The sequence below is a fragment of the Canis lupus genome, chromosome 37 (assembly GCF_048164855.1).
Source record: "Canis lupus baileyi chromosome 37, mCanLup2.hap1, whole genome shotgun sequence".
NCBI lineage: Eukaryota > Metazoa > Chordata > Mammalia > Carnivora > Canidae > Canis > Canis lupus.
Genome location: NC_132874.1, coordinates 13,334,771 through 13,348,559, shown reverse-complemented (window position 1 = coordinate 13,348,559; position 13,789 = coordinate 13,334,771). Strand labels below are relative to the sequence as shown.

General features: G+C 47.5%; 1 protein-coding gene across 1 annotated transcript in view; it reads right to left on the bottom strand.

The window, feature by feature from the left end:
• Positions 1-9,659: 9,659 nt before the first annotated feature.
• The window catches only part of MCUR1 (mitochondrial calcium uniporter regulator 1), a 30,803-nt gene continuing 26,673 nt past the window's right edge, over positions 9,660-13,789 (bottom strand). The window contains exons 9-10 of the mRNA XM_072813991.1: positions 12,284-12,430; positions 9,660-9,830 (exon numbers count right to left, since the gene is read on the bottom strand). Coding sequence (XP_072670092.1) covers positions 9,742-9,830; positions 12,284-12,430 — 236 coding nt within the window. The 3' untranslated portion in view covers positions 9,660-9,741. The remainder of the gene's footprint in view (positions 9,831-12,283; positions 12,431-13,789) is intronic.

Here is a 13,789-nt window from a genome sequence, read left to right as displayed (position 1 = left end):
ACCTGATGCTAATCATTGGCCGTTGTTATATCCTCTGTGACAAAGTCCTGCCTTGTGGGTTTCCATCTTGATTCCTTTGATCCCTTTGACTCTGAGTCAATGTCTTCCCATGGCTCCCACTGTCTCCTCCATGACTTAGGGTCCGCCTTATTATCTCCTCTTGAGTCTTTCTAGAGGTATGACTAGAGTCCAGTTCCTATCTATCTGCTGTTCGATTACCGGGAAGCCTACATCTCACTCTCCAGATGCCCCTGTGTTGTGGAATACAGGAACCTCCACCCCGCAATCCAAATCCCTATTCTCATCCACATTCCACCTGGGGTCTGGGCAGCCTCCCTGAAAGCCTTGTCCAAACTAAATCTGCAGCATCAGAGAGGGCACTGAAAGGTGGTGTTACCTCTGCAGGGAAGGAAGTTCACGTTGAGGCCAGAAGGGCCGGGGTGCACATCCCCGCTCTGTTCCTCACAGTGGGGCACCCTTGCCCTAGTCCCTCATTTCTCTGTGCTTTCACTTACCCCCCTTGGAAAGCACCCTTTATGACATCAGCCTTGCAGAGCGGCTGTCAGCAACACACGAAGACATGAAAGAAAATGTCTGGCACATCTCTGGCAGTCAGCAAACTTCTCCCGACTGCACTGAGACCATCTGCAACATCTGGCCCATTGCATTCAGTAGGGTAGCACTATGTCCTCAGGAGGCAACTTTGAGTCCAGGTGGCTCTGTGTGCAAAAAAATATATATATATGTATATGTAGTATTTTTCTTGGGAAAACATTAGCATTCTGTGAAGGGTCATGATAATTCCAAACACGTTGGAACAATACAACAGTACCCTGTGCCACTCAGTTACACTGTCAGCCAAGTCCACCAGGTCCAGGCATTTATCTCATGCACAGGAAAGCTTGGCTTTACCTCTGAAAGGCAGCCTTTACTGAACAGGTAGCACTAAGGCTTACTGAACACTATCCTTGCTTTTGCCAGATTTAATGGAAACATTTATACTAAACCTTGCCAAATTCACAGAAGCTTTTCTAGTTCCCATTATTTTGCTACTCAAAAGGAAGGGAGTACTCTCCTCGGCGGTAGGGTGTGGTATATTTAACAGAGTGCTGAAAGCAAGTTCAACGCAAGTGACCAATGTTGGCAGATTGCACAACTCTCAAGTTATTTTTGCGGTGGGCAGTGTTTTTCTTTTTTATTCTATTTTCTTCCCTCTCGAGCTGGCTAATGATTTCCAATGAATAGACTCTGTCTGGTACAATCCAGCTAGCTTGCATTGCATATGCAAAGTCAATGAGGAGGGGCTGTGTGGACACTCATTATTTTAATGGACCCCTGGTACAGTGAAGATGGAAGAGGAAATGTTGGGGTGTTCACTCATAATTCGTACTCTTGGTTTGGAAGCAGGTCATCAGCTGAGCAAAAAGCAGGTAAAAATATGCAATAAGGTTATCGCAATTTCTGAAGTCTGAGCCATCATCTCTTAAGGAATCAAAACATGTGTAGACACATCATGAAAGCTTTTGATACTCTTCTATGTGGCCAGGTACAGAGCTTCCCTGTCTGCCTCTTGTGCTTTCTCTGTGTTACTTCCAGGCAGCATGTGTTTAAAGTCATTATTGATCACCACAGAATCTGACAGACATGGTATCCTCTCAACGTACTGTATCCATTGCAATGGCTGGAGGTGAAGAGTGTCCTTGAGAACATGGTGTGCGTCCAAGAAGGCAGTCAGATTCCTGTTTCATATTCAACCCAAGATGGTTCAAAGATTCCCAGTTTCCTCCTGGGGAGCTGAGTGCAAAAGTCAAGGGCGAATGTTTTCCAAGACAAGCTTTAGCATTTAAACTTCTGTTTTCATTTTTTTTTTTAAGAGGGTGGGGTGGGGCAGAGGGAGAGGGAGAATGTTAAGCAGACTCCACACCCAAGCGTGGAGTCTCACACAGGCTCGATCTCACGACCCTGAGACGATGATCTGAGCCCAAATCAAGTCAGACACTTAACTGACTGAGCCACCAGGTGCCTCTCCAGTTTTGATTTTTTAAAAATTTCACATGCTCATGTTAAAAAAAAAAAAAAATTAGGGCAGCCCCGGTGGCGCAGCGGTTTAGCGCCGCCTGCAGCCCAGGGCGTGATCCTGGAGACCCTGGATCGAGTCCCACGTCAGGCTCTTTGCATGGAGCCTGCTTCTCCCTCTGCCTGTGTCTCTGCCTCTCTCTCTCTCTGCATCTCTATGAATAAACAAATAAAAAATCTTAAAAAAAAATTAAAGACCACACCGTGAAGAGTAAGCCTCCCTCAGCACACTGACCCTGGGAGGCAACTACTGTTACCATCTCTTTGTAGGTTCTTCCCAACAGCGTCTACGCATAGAAGAGGAGCTTTGATTTTTGAAATGCATTTTTATATGTTCGGCTAACGTGGTTTGTAAGATCTCTTTTCCAAATAACTCTCCATGGTAACATAACTTTGGAACATGCACAACAACACACGCTCACACGGACATACACATAGACACACACACCAGTCGTCCTCTTCAGCATAAAATGGAGGGGAAATGATGCAACAGAGTGACTAGTAGGTATATTCCAGTAAACCGCGGTGGGGAGTGGATTCTCAGATGGTTCCAGACAGCTTTTTGTACAGAAATAGCCCGGTGAGAACACCCAGCCTACTCAGACAGCAGAACAAATCCCAGGAACTTGCCTTTGTGCAACCTTCCCCTTCAAGCTCAAGTCTAAACACATCAGAGCTTGGCAGGGCTGCTCGGGTACATTGGCCGACAGACAGACACTCCAGTTTCTCAGGCTGTCCATGCTTTTCCCTCCGAACCAGTAGATTTCTAGATCGGATTGCGTCAGCTCCTCCCCCGCTGCCAAGACGCAGAAGCTGAACACCCCTTAAGTTTCTCTCCATCATGCAGTTGATTAAAAACCCAACTCGCTCCCACTCAGGAGGAAAGGGAAAAACACCAGCAAGCACAACGCTAAAACATATGTGTGCATGTTTGGCAGAAACGAGAAAAATCCTTCTGTCTAGGCCTCTCTGAAACTAGGTCATGCACGGTATCGCTCAAATTGGGAAGGTGTATTTGGCTTCAGGACAGAGGTGGCTGGACGAGAGCGATACGGGGTAACTTGATAAGCTGCCATTCTAGAGACTTTCCATACCTGACATGTGAGTGGAGACACTGGAGCTTTTACCTCAGTACTGATACAGAATAAAAGAGCTGTCATAATTTTGAGTAATGTCAGCCAATCTACAGGAACCTGAGTAAAATCTCTCATCAAAAGCCAACACTCTAAAATAGGAACCATATGGAAGCCAATAGGAAAGGAGCATTGCCCTTGTGCAGTGGATAGAACTCGGGAGCACAGGCCTTCCTCCTCATTAAGGAAATAGTGACCTGGGTGTCTGGTTTTGGGAACACTGGAAAGATCACATTCCGCAGAAATACTGCCTCACCTGCTGGCTACTGCCTGAAAAATCCTTTCTGAGTTGAGAAAGCCTTGAGGTCCTCAACAGCAGAGAAAGCGTAATAAGCAAAATGCCCTGAACAGAACAGTGATCATCATAATGCTCATTTCCTGAACTGACTTATGGTAGAGGCTCACATTCATACTCAGGACTTTACATGAATGATCTCCTTTAATCCCTGTGGTAGCCGGTCCCCAGGATGACCCCTCTGTGACCTGGCCTCTACATATATATGCCCGTGTGTGGTGCCCCTCCCTGGAATCTGGCCTGGCTCTGTGACTCACATGTAACCAGTAGAATGGGGCGGAAGGGAGACTGTGTGGCCTCCAAGCCTAGATCAGGAGAAGCCTTACAGCTCCTGCCTTGGTCTCTTGGAATGGTCATTCTGGGGGACAATTGCCATATGAGAAATCCAATGTTCCTGGACCTGCTACGTTGTGAGAAAACCCAAGCAAGTCATGTGGAGCCGCTGAGCAGAGAAAAGATGCTGGTGAGCCCTTGGCTCTTCCTGCCATCCCACCTCGGGTACCAGACACGTGAAGGAAGAAGCCAGTTTGATGTCAACTCAACGTGGTCTTCAGATGACTTGGCCCCCAACTGGCAGCTGATTACAACTGTACCTGAGACCCTAAAGTGAAAATTGCCCAGATGAGTCCACTCAATCCATAGAACCATTAGAACTCCTAATAAATTGGTGTGTTATACCACTAAGTTTTGGAATGTTTTGTTATCCAGCGAGAGATGACCGAAACATTTACTCTCCAAGACTCTGAAAATCACAGTGACCTCTCCAACACCCATTTCACCCCTTCCTTGCAGTGTAGTCTCAGGAACCGTTCCCTGATCCGGTCCCTGGGGGTCTCAGGGTACCCCTCATTAGACTACGCTAGCAGTTTTCAAAGTGGGATCCAGCGGCTTCAATGTCATCTCAGAACTTGTGAGAAAGGCAAATTCTCAGGGCATCTGGGTGGCTCAGTGGTTGAGCGGCTGCCTTTGGCGCAGGTTGTGATCCTGGGGGTCCTGGGATCGAGTCCTGCATCGGGCTCCCCGCAGGGAGCCTACTTCTCCCTCTCCCTGTGTCTTTGCCTCTCTCTCTGTGTCTCTTATGAATGAATAAATAAAATCTTGAAAAAAAAAAAAAAGGACTGAGACCTGAGTCAATCACCACCTGGCATTCCCTTGGGGTCAGTCATTAGTCTGTGGTCCACGGGGTGGTGCCCTCTGTCCTGGCGACAGCCAGTCTGTGAAAGGAGCTGGCCTTAAGGTATGGCTGACATCGAGGATGGAAGGCAGGGATGCAGACAGAACCTGGTCCCTGGCAGCAGGGTTCACTCAGCCTGTGGCACCTTGGAACTTTCAATCAGGGCAGGGGTCCATCAGTTCCTTTATTGCTTAAACCCACACGAGTTGGCTTTTCGGTTACTTGTAGCTGAAAGTGCACTGCCTGGCACAGTGAGGGTCATGATCTTTTACGTGGGAGAGGTTAGCCGATTTGCAGTAGCTTAGACCCCTAGGAAGCAGAAAAGCTAGGGTTTGAACCCAGCCCACCCTCATCATGAAGCCCTGGAAGGGTGAGATTTGTCTTCTCCCTGAGAGGAGAGGCTTCTGCGCATATTTTTGGTGCATTAGGGCACTGAGAACACATGGAGACAGTGGGCACCTAACAGAAGAAGGGATATTGTGGAAAAGATCATTCTTGGTGAATTCTACTCAGGTCTGGCCTATGCTCTGCTATTTCTTCATATCTCTTCATATTCAAATTGAATGACATCCTTTCTCCTCTCCTTTCCCCCCAAACAGATCGTCATATTCTGTTGTTTTGCAAGGAAGATGCTGGGAGAGGGTAAGGCAAGTATTCCTTCGGGGAGGCTGATGGGTCCAAGGAGTTCTATAAACTGCATCCACCCACATCATGCTACTCCAAAGACAGTTTATAATCACAAAAGGAACAATCCGGAAGATTCCAGCTGTCAACACAGCTAAAATGTAGCAGGAGCAGACCATGTATGGGAGACACAGGCCATGGCATGGATTTGGGATTTTTCTAACCTTGGGGATCCCCAGGCTCTGTGTCCTCACTCAGGGGATGCCAACATTTGAGGAGGACTCTTGCCTCAACTCCCCCACTAAAACTGGGGTCTCAACTGGAGGTCGGCTTCATCCACTCCCACCACATCCCTGCCTCTTTTGGTCCCCCCCCCCCCCCTGCGAGAGTGAGGTGGCTAATTTTAACCTGTAATCTGAAGCCCTGTCCAGGACAAGCCCAAGGTACCAGGGTGGCTGCAGTTGAGAGGACACTTGCAGGGAAACCATGAAACAAGGCTTGAGAAAACAAGACAAACAAGAAGGTGACAAATCTTTTCTCCAACAATCATCCAGAGTTTGAACTACAGGCAGATCAGCCTTGATAAAAGTTCCAATCAATGTTCTCCTAATTTGAAACAGAGTGCTCTGGGGAATGGCAAGCATTTATTGAAGCCTCTGCTGTGTGCATGGCATTAATTTAACACCCGGGCGAGGACATCAGTTAGGGGACAGCCCCTTCCAGCGATGCTTAGAAATGAGCATAAATCACCAGGTCAACAAGGAGAAGATACAGATGGTAAGATGCACTAACACAAAATTGTTTCTGGGTACTAGATGCTGACGTGTGTAAACTAATGCAATCCCTGTAATGAGCCTATGACATAAGTCCTATTATTATTCCCATGTCACCGATAAGGAAACCGAGGCCCTGAGAATGTAAGTTATTTCCCCAAGGTCAAGGGATTCGAACTGAAGCAGGCTGGCTCTGGAGGCTGAGCTCCTGTCCATGACACATGACGCTGATAGGGAGGAGAAGGCAGAGAAGAATGGGGTTGATCCAGAAGGCTTCCTGGAGGAGGTACGTTCTCACAAAGAATGATGGGGATTCAAGGCCATGTTGGTAGCTGATGAGAATGAGCAAGATTTAAAAAATAAAACAGGTTCTGCTTCTTGCTAACCCATGTTACTTTTTTTTTTTTTAAGATTTATTTATTTGAGGGCAGCCCCGGTGGCGCAGCGGTTTAGCGCTGCCTGCAGCCCAGGGCGTGATCCTAGAGACCCTGGATCGAGTCCCGCATCGGGCTCCCTGCATGGAGCCTGCTTCTCCCTCTGCCTGTGTCTCTGCCTCTCTCACTCTCTGCATCTCTATGAATAAATAAATAAAATCTTTAAAAAAAAAAAAAAGATTTATTTGAGAGGGAGAGAGAGAGGGCATGAGTGGGAGGGGCAGATGGAGAGAATCTCAAGCAGATGTCGTGCTGAGCGTGAGCCTGAGACGGCGCTTGATCCCAGGACCCTGAGATCATGACTTGAGCTGAAACCAAGAGTCAGATGCTTAACCGATGGAGCCCCCCTAGGGGCCCCTGCCCGTGTTACTTTTAATGGTTGTAATGGGCATCCTTCAATGGGAGGTCTCTTCCCTAGCTTTCCTCACTCCATGGGGATCAGGCCCTGGGGGGCTTGTTTGCCCTGAGCTCCATGAATAAAATGCTGGAGAATCAGAGCTGTGGGCCGCAGAGGAAGATAAAATCCCGTTTACCCTCCTCATTTTATAGACAAGGAAGCTAAAGCTGGAGAGGGATTCTGTGGTGGCCAGATCAGCACACGCCAGACCCCCGGAGAGCTCCAGGCTTTCGGGGGGGAGCCCTCCCAGCACCTGCACCCTCATCATCTCAGAGGATGCTGCAAATCTAAGAAGACGGTTCACAGGTGGGGAAGCCAAGCACATCTGGCTTGCCCCCCTAGGATTAGTCCAGAGTTGGGGGCATGGGGAGAACATGGTGGCCATCCTGTTGGACGACCTTTCTGTGTAGCCTGGTGGTCCAGGCCCCCTGGATGGCTAACCTCTGGGCCTTCCTGCCTGTCATAGCGCCTCCTTCAGGCCCCTTGCTCATGGCCTAGAGGAGAGGCCTGTGGTCAGGATGGGTAGCCTCTGCCCGCCGAGGCTGCCATGGGCCCAGGCTCGATGCTGAGAGCCCAGCAAGTCCTCACCCTGCCCTGGAGGGGCCTGCAGTGCAGCTGGGGAGACAAATTTATAAACCCATGAGCTCAGTTTTTCTTCCTGTGCTCTGCTTCTCATAAAATATTTTATGTATTTTTTAAAAATTTTTATTTATTTATTTGAGAGAGAGAGAGAGCATGAGCGCAAGCAGGGGGAGGAGCAGAGGGAGAGGGAGCAGCAGACTCCTTGCTGAGCAGGTAGCAGGGCTCAATCCCAGGACCCTGAGATCAGGACCTGAGTCAAAGGCAGATACTTAACCGACTGAGCCCCCCAGGTGCCCCTCCTCAGAAAACATTTTAAATAGAGGGATGTACTAGATTATTTCATTTCATTATTAGTGAACTTTAATAACTAAGTAATTCAGGATTTATCAGTAGCTGGAGCATCGTGTCGGGAGACTGGCCAGGAGTCTGGTGGCTCAGGGAGGGCACTGGAGGAGGAGTTGGCTCACTCTTGGCCCGGGAGGGGGTGCCCAGTGACCAGCTGTGGGACCCACGCAGACAATTGCACAATTCTATGCTTTTGGTTCTTTACCCAGAAACTGAAGGTGTAGGATAGACATGTTTTTAAAAAACAAGAAAACAAACAAAAAAAAACCCCAAAAAACAGTTTTAATGAGTTCAACATACACTTTACTGATTTGAAGTGTGTCCTCAGTATATTTGCTGAGTTGGGCAGCCATCACCATAATCCATTGTTAGAACATTGTCATCACCCCAAAAAGGAATTTTCTACCCTTTGCACTCACTCTCTACCTCCGCAGCCCTTGGCATATACCAACCTCCTTTCTGTCTCTATGGATTTGCTTATTCTGGTGAAGTTGTGTGTACACATTTTACACATATGTAACTTTTTTAACACACAAGAAGCGGGGGTGAAAAGCAAGTGTGCCCCTTCTTCCTACCACCTCTCTGAGACCTAAGGTCCTGCTTTGCTTGGGAAAAGCAGGAGAGACATGGTTTCCATGGAAAGCCTAAAGCAGGCAAGAACGGTTTTATGCAAATAAAACAGAATTTGGATAAGATGTGAATGCTTCCAGGGGCCCCATCAGGATTTGGGTAGGTAGTCCAGCTTCCTGGGAAACTTTTGAAAAGTGGCTGAATTCTTTTTTTTTTTTTTTTTTCCTCACGTAGTGCTACAGATACATGGTTGACTCGGTTGATCAGGAATAAAATATCCCAGGGGCCCTGGAATGTCTCAGCTGGTTAAGCATCTGCCTTCGGCTCAGGTCATGATTCCGGAGCCCCCGAGTCGAGTCGGGCTCCCTGCTCAGCAGGCAGTCTGTTTCTCTGTTTCTCCCTCTCCCTCTCCTCCTCCCTTCTCTCACTCACTCTCTCTCAAATAAATAAAATCTTAATAAAAAAAAATCTTTAAAAAAAGGAATGAGATGTCCTAATTGATGATCATATCACCAAAAAAACAAGGTTACTAACTAATAAGGAATTATTTAAGGCTTGTACTTTGGATGAATCTAAGGCTTAGACAGTGGCCTTCAGGTCAACATCAATTCTTTTATAGAAAGACCCCCCCAAACAAAATTACGAACATTCAGTCACCCTGGGATTTCTATGAAGGGCTGGTATAGTACAATATTTGAGAGCTTATGCTTATTTTTTTGGGGTTGTCTATATTCCTCCAATAACTGCTACAATCTATATATACTCCAGCTTTTCAAAGGATTAGTATTATTTATTTATTTATTTTTAAAGATTTTATTTATTTAGTGAGAGAGAGAGAGAAAGAGGCATGAGCAGAGGGGTGTGAGGTGGGTGGGAGGAGCAGAAGGAGAGGGAGGAGCAGATTCCCCATTAAGCAGGGAGCCCAAAGAGGCCGGGCTCAATCCCAGGACCCCAGGATCATGACCTGAGCTGAAGGCAGGTGCCTAACAGACTGAGCCACCCAGGTGCTCAGTGTGTGCCTAACAGACTGAGCCACCCAGGTGCTCAGATTAGTGTTTTTCGCTGGGATACTGCATCTGAATACATTCATCTGTCTTGGTACTCTGGAGAGAGAGCAGGGGAGTAGAGTAAGGGAAATGTACTTATTTGGGGAGTGGTATAAGCATCGTTAGTAGTAATTACTAGTAAGTGATTCCTGTTATTGCACATAGTATCTTATAGTTTATAAAACATTTTCGTGTTTTGGCTTTATTTGATCCTTACCAAGTGCTATCAGTTGGTAGGGTCTGTATTCCTCAGAGTCAGAATGCCTGGGTTTGAATCTGGAGTCACTGCGTATCAGCTGGGTGCTTGGGGGCGTGTTACTTCGACTCTTTCTTCCTTCATTTCCTCCTCCGTAAAGAGATCAGAGATCATTTCAGTGCTTACTTCATAGGGATGTGATGAAGAGTAAACGAACACGGAAAAACTTTAGAACTGTGTCCGAAATATACTAAACAAATGCTCCATAATTAATCCCATTCTCATTATTATTGTTGCTGTTATTCTAGAAATGTGGGAACCATGGCTTGGCAAGGGTCAGTGGTTTTCCCAAGAGCACAGCAAGTGGCAGGGCTGGGAGCTGAACCCAGAGCTCCTGACTCATCGCATTAGTGGTTGTGAAATTATCTGCCCATAAAAACTGATGGTTAGCAACCAGACCAAGAGACTGCGCTGCTGAAACAAAATAATTATGGTTTTATTAATTGGCCTGAACAAGCTAATAGACTCTTCCCAACCTTAAACTTTCTGCCTTGGAGTTTGCTTAACCCTGAGGACTTGCTACTGTTTTTTCTACTAGCACTCGCCGTGTTCATGACCAGGCAAAGGCATTCACATAAATATTAATGGAGAAGACTTGGGACTGGCTGACCACGTGCAGTTCAACAGCTTTTTTGTTCTCTCTGAGCACTGACCTTCTGATTTAATTGCATTCACACGTCACAAGCAGGCTTTCTGCAGGGACACCTGTCCTGGGTCACATGAAGGAATTAGATATGCCAGGAAGCTGCAGCATCCCGCAATGAACAGAACGTGCAGTAGAGTCAACCACCCACTTCCCAAGCCTGGTGGTCACCAACTGTGCCACTGCCCTTCCTCCCCAACTCTGATTTCTTCTACCAGATGTAGGCTGACTTTTTTTTTTTTTTTTAAGATTTTATCTATTCATTCATGAGAGACAGAGAGAGAGAGAGAGAGAGAGAGAGGCAGAGACACAGGCAGAGGGAGAAGCAGGCTCCATGCAAGGAGCCTGATGCGGGACCAGATCCCCGGTCTCCAGGATCAGGCCTTGGGCCGAAGGCAGCCGCCAAACTGCTGAGCCACCCAGGGATCCCCATAGGCTGACTTTTTTACACTGTTCCTTCAACTATGGAATTTTAGATCAAGTATGGATGCTCTGGTTACTCTCATGGGAGAGAGCGAGAAAAGAAGGAATCAGGGAGCTAGGAACAGAGGGAGAGAACAGATAGGATAGAGCGGGGGCCACTTGCTTATGCCACGCAGCCCAAGGCAACCGAGGCAAGAATAAACCTCAGGACACAGAGGTGCAGCACCTGTTGGAGGGGAGGGGAGTGGTATCTGGGTTATGCTGTGCTTTGGCTAAAATAATACAGCAAAGCTGAAGATGTATCACCTTGCAGATTGGGGTGGAGTTTTGAGAAATAAGCGTGTACGTGAACTTGTTCATTAATAGATTTATTTTCCCTCAAATATACAAGTTATTTGGAACAAATCCTGGGAATTAGTTTTTAAATTAAAAAAAAAAAGGATGGGCAGCCTCCCAGGGGCTCAGCGGTTTAGCACCGCTTTCAGTCTAGGGCGTGATCCTGGAGACCCGGGATCGAATCCCACATTGGGCTCCCTGCATGGGGCCTGCTTCTCCCTCTGCCTGTGTCCCTGCCTCTCTCTTTGTGTCTCTCATGAATAGATAAATAAAATCTTTTTTAAAAAAAGGAATTGGGATGCCTGGGTGGCTCAGTGGTTGAGCGTCTGCCTTTGGCTCAGGTCATGATAGCCTATGTCTCTGCCTCTCTCTGTGTATCTCCCGTGAATAAAATAAATAAAATATTTTTTAAAATAAAATAAATTTAAAAAAAGGAATTAAAGATTTGGTTGGAGGACCAGTAAAAATATTCTGTGGCTTAAAATAAAATAAAATTATCTACAGGTTTCTGGAAATAAAGGGAAAGGACATCCTGAAGTGCTTCTAGCCACTAAAGGATGGTGACTTGAAGCCATGAGAGCCTTCTCTCTAGTATACAGCCTGTGATCTTTTCACAAACACAGTTGCCAATGCTGTTGACTGACGATCCAACAACCACTTCCAGCTTCCTTCTTCCTCCCCCCGCCCCACAAGAAGGCAAGGGCTGCAAAAGCTAAACATTCTCTTTTGCCACCTGTCTTGTTAAAGCTGACATGTGACTTCATCCTGGCCTACGAGACACCAAGGGTTCTCTGTGGGAGTGGATTAGACCTTTCTCCTTGACTAAAAGGAGACAGACCTAGGAGAAGAGCACTTGTGCACCTCTCTCTCCTTTCGCTTTGCGCGCTGCTGTGTAAGGATGTGATACCTGGAGCTGTGGCAGCCTCCTTGTGATTACATAGCCCCAAGCCTGAAGCTGAAAGCTAACATGCAGAGGAAGGTAAGAATGGAAAGATGAAAAGAGCTGGGTCCTTGAAGGCAACGCTGAGCTGCCAAACCAACCCTGAGGACCACCTGTATTTCTAGGGTCAATCGAGTTAATAAAAGTCATTTGGCATAAGCCTCTGTTTATGTTACAGTTAAAGCATCCTACTGCTACGATGTAAAAAACAAAAAAAAAAATTTGTAAGTGCTCACATAGGTTTGCTGAGTATCTTGATCCTCCAGGCTTCCTTCCATTTTTTGTCCATAAAGTTTCATCACCCTTTTCCGCAGATTGCACAGAGGCACCGCCTGTGAGAGCGCCTCTCAGCGTGATGTGAGGCTTGTGCACACTCCAAACTTCTAGAAGAGAAATAGTAAAAAATGCTTCTGTGTTAGGCCAAGACACCGACTTTCACACAGTAAGGGACTAGATGCCACTCCGCGGCAGTTTCTTCTTTCGAGGGAGAACCATGGCTGTGGATGGAGTCGGAGGTGACAGCGGAGGAATGGAAACACCTGTGCCCGACTGTAGCCCCGGGAGTGACAGGCGAGCAGCAATCGTGAGTCGACCTGAAGCTTCAGAGTCAAGAACTGATTAGTGGGAGGTAGGAGTGGAAATTAATTTAAACAGAGGAAAAAAAAAAAAGATCAGGACCTTGCAAAATGCCCACATACTTAACTCCTTATTCCTTAGAGTCCTGGCCTAGAAATAGTCACGTGCATGTTCGCAACATGTAAAAAGGTAACCTGAAGCTCAGTGCCGTCCTTTTATGTGAAGGATGCAGGTGCTTAGCCCTGCGTGGGTGGTGGCGGGTGCGACCCCTCCCCAGCATCCTGCTGTCCCCAGAGTCCTGCTGTCCGTGACCCTTGTGCGGAAGCTGCGGGATTACCATAGAGACAAGACCGGTGGTACGATGCGGGGGCAAAGCTCGGCTGTGCAAAGCCAGAGGCTTTAGTTTCCAGAGAGAAAGCTGCTTCTAGAAAACGTCATCCTTCGAAGCTTCGTTCTTATTTGGAAAGACACCAAAGGCCCAAGGCGAAGATGAGGTCTGCAGTTTGCAGCCAGCAGCTATGGAAGCAGGACCAGGTTGGGAGGGTGTGCACTGGCACACACACACACACACACACCCACTCGGTAAACAGAGGCCGAGTCTGCAAATCATTTGGGGCCTTTTAGGAACTTTATGGCTCGCCCTCAAGTCTAGTGCATTTGGCTAACTGGTGGATTTCTGGTTGGAGAAAATGGAAGGTACTAAACATGAGTTTCTGGGCTATTTCATTCATCAGCCTTCCCCAGGGGCTTGCTTTCTTCATGAGCAGATGGTTACATCAAAGGTCACCTGCCCAGAGCGACTCCCGGAGCCTCCCTCCTCCAGCCGTGGGACCCTTGCCCTGCACCAGAGAGACGCGGCAACCCCCCCTGCACCCTCCTGCGGGCTGCCACGTGGGCTGCTCCTCAGATCCTTTCTTCGAGGCCAGTCTTGGTGAAGGAACCCTCCAACCACCAAGCTGTCGGGCATGTGCTGGGAGTTCCCAGTTCTCCATCACGGGAGCTGGTCTGAGAACTCTGTCCACCCAAAGGGAGCTAAGAGGTGCAGGAAGGGGTTCTGATGGCATTTGAGTTTTGCCTTCCTGAACTCTGAGGGTGTGGGCCAGAAAGGCAAATTTCTCCTTGGATTTCTACCACTCGCAACCTGAGTCAGCTCAGCTACTTCTAAA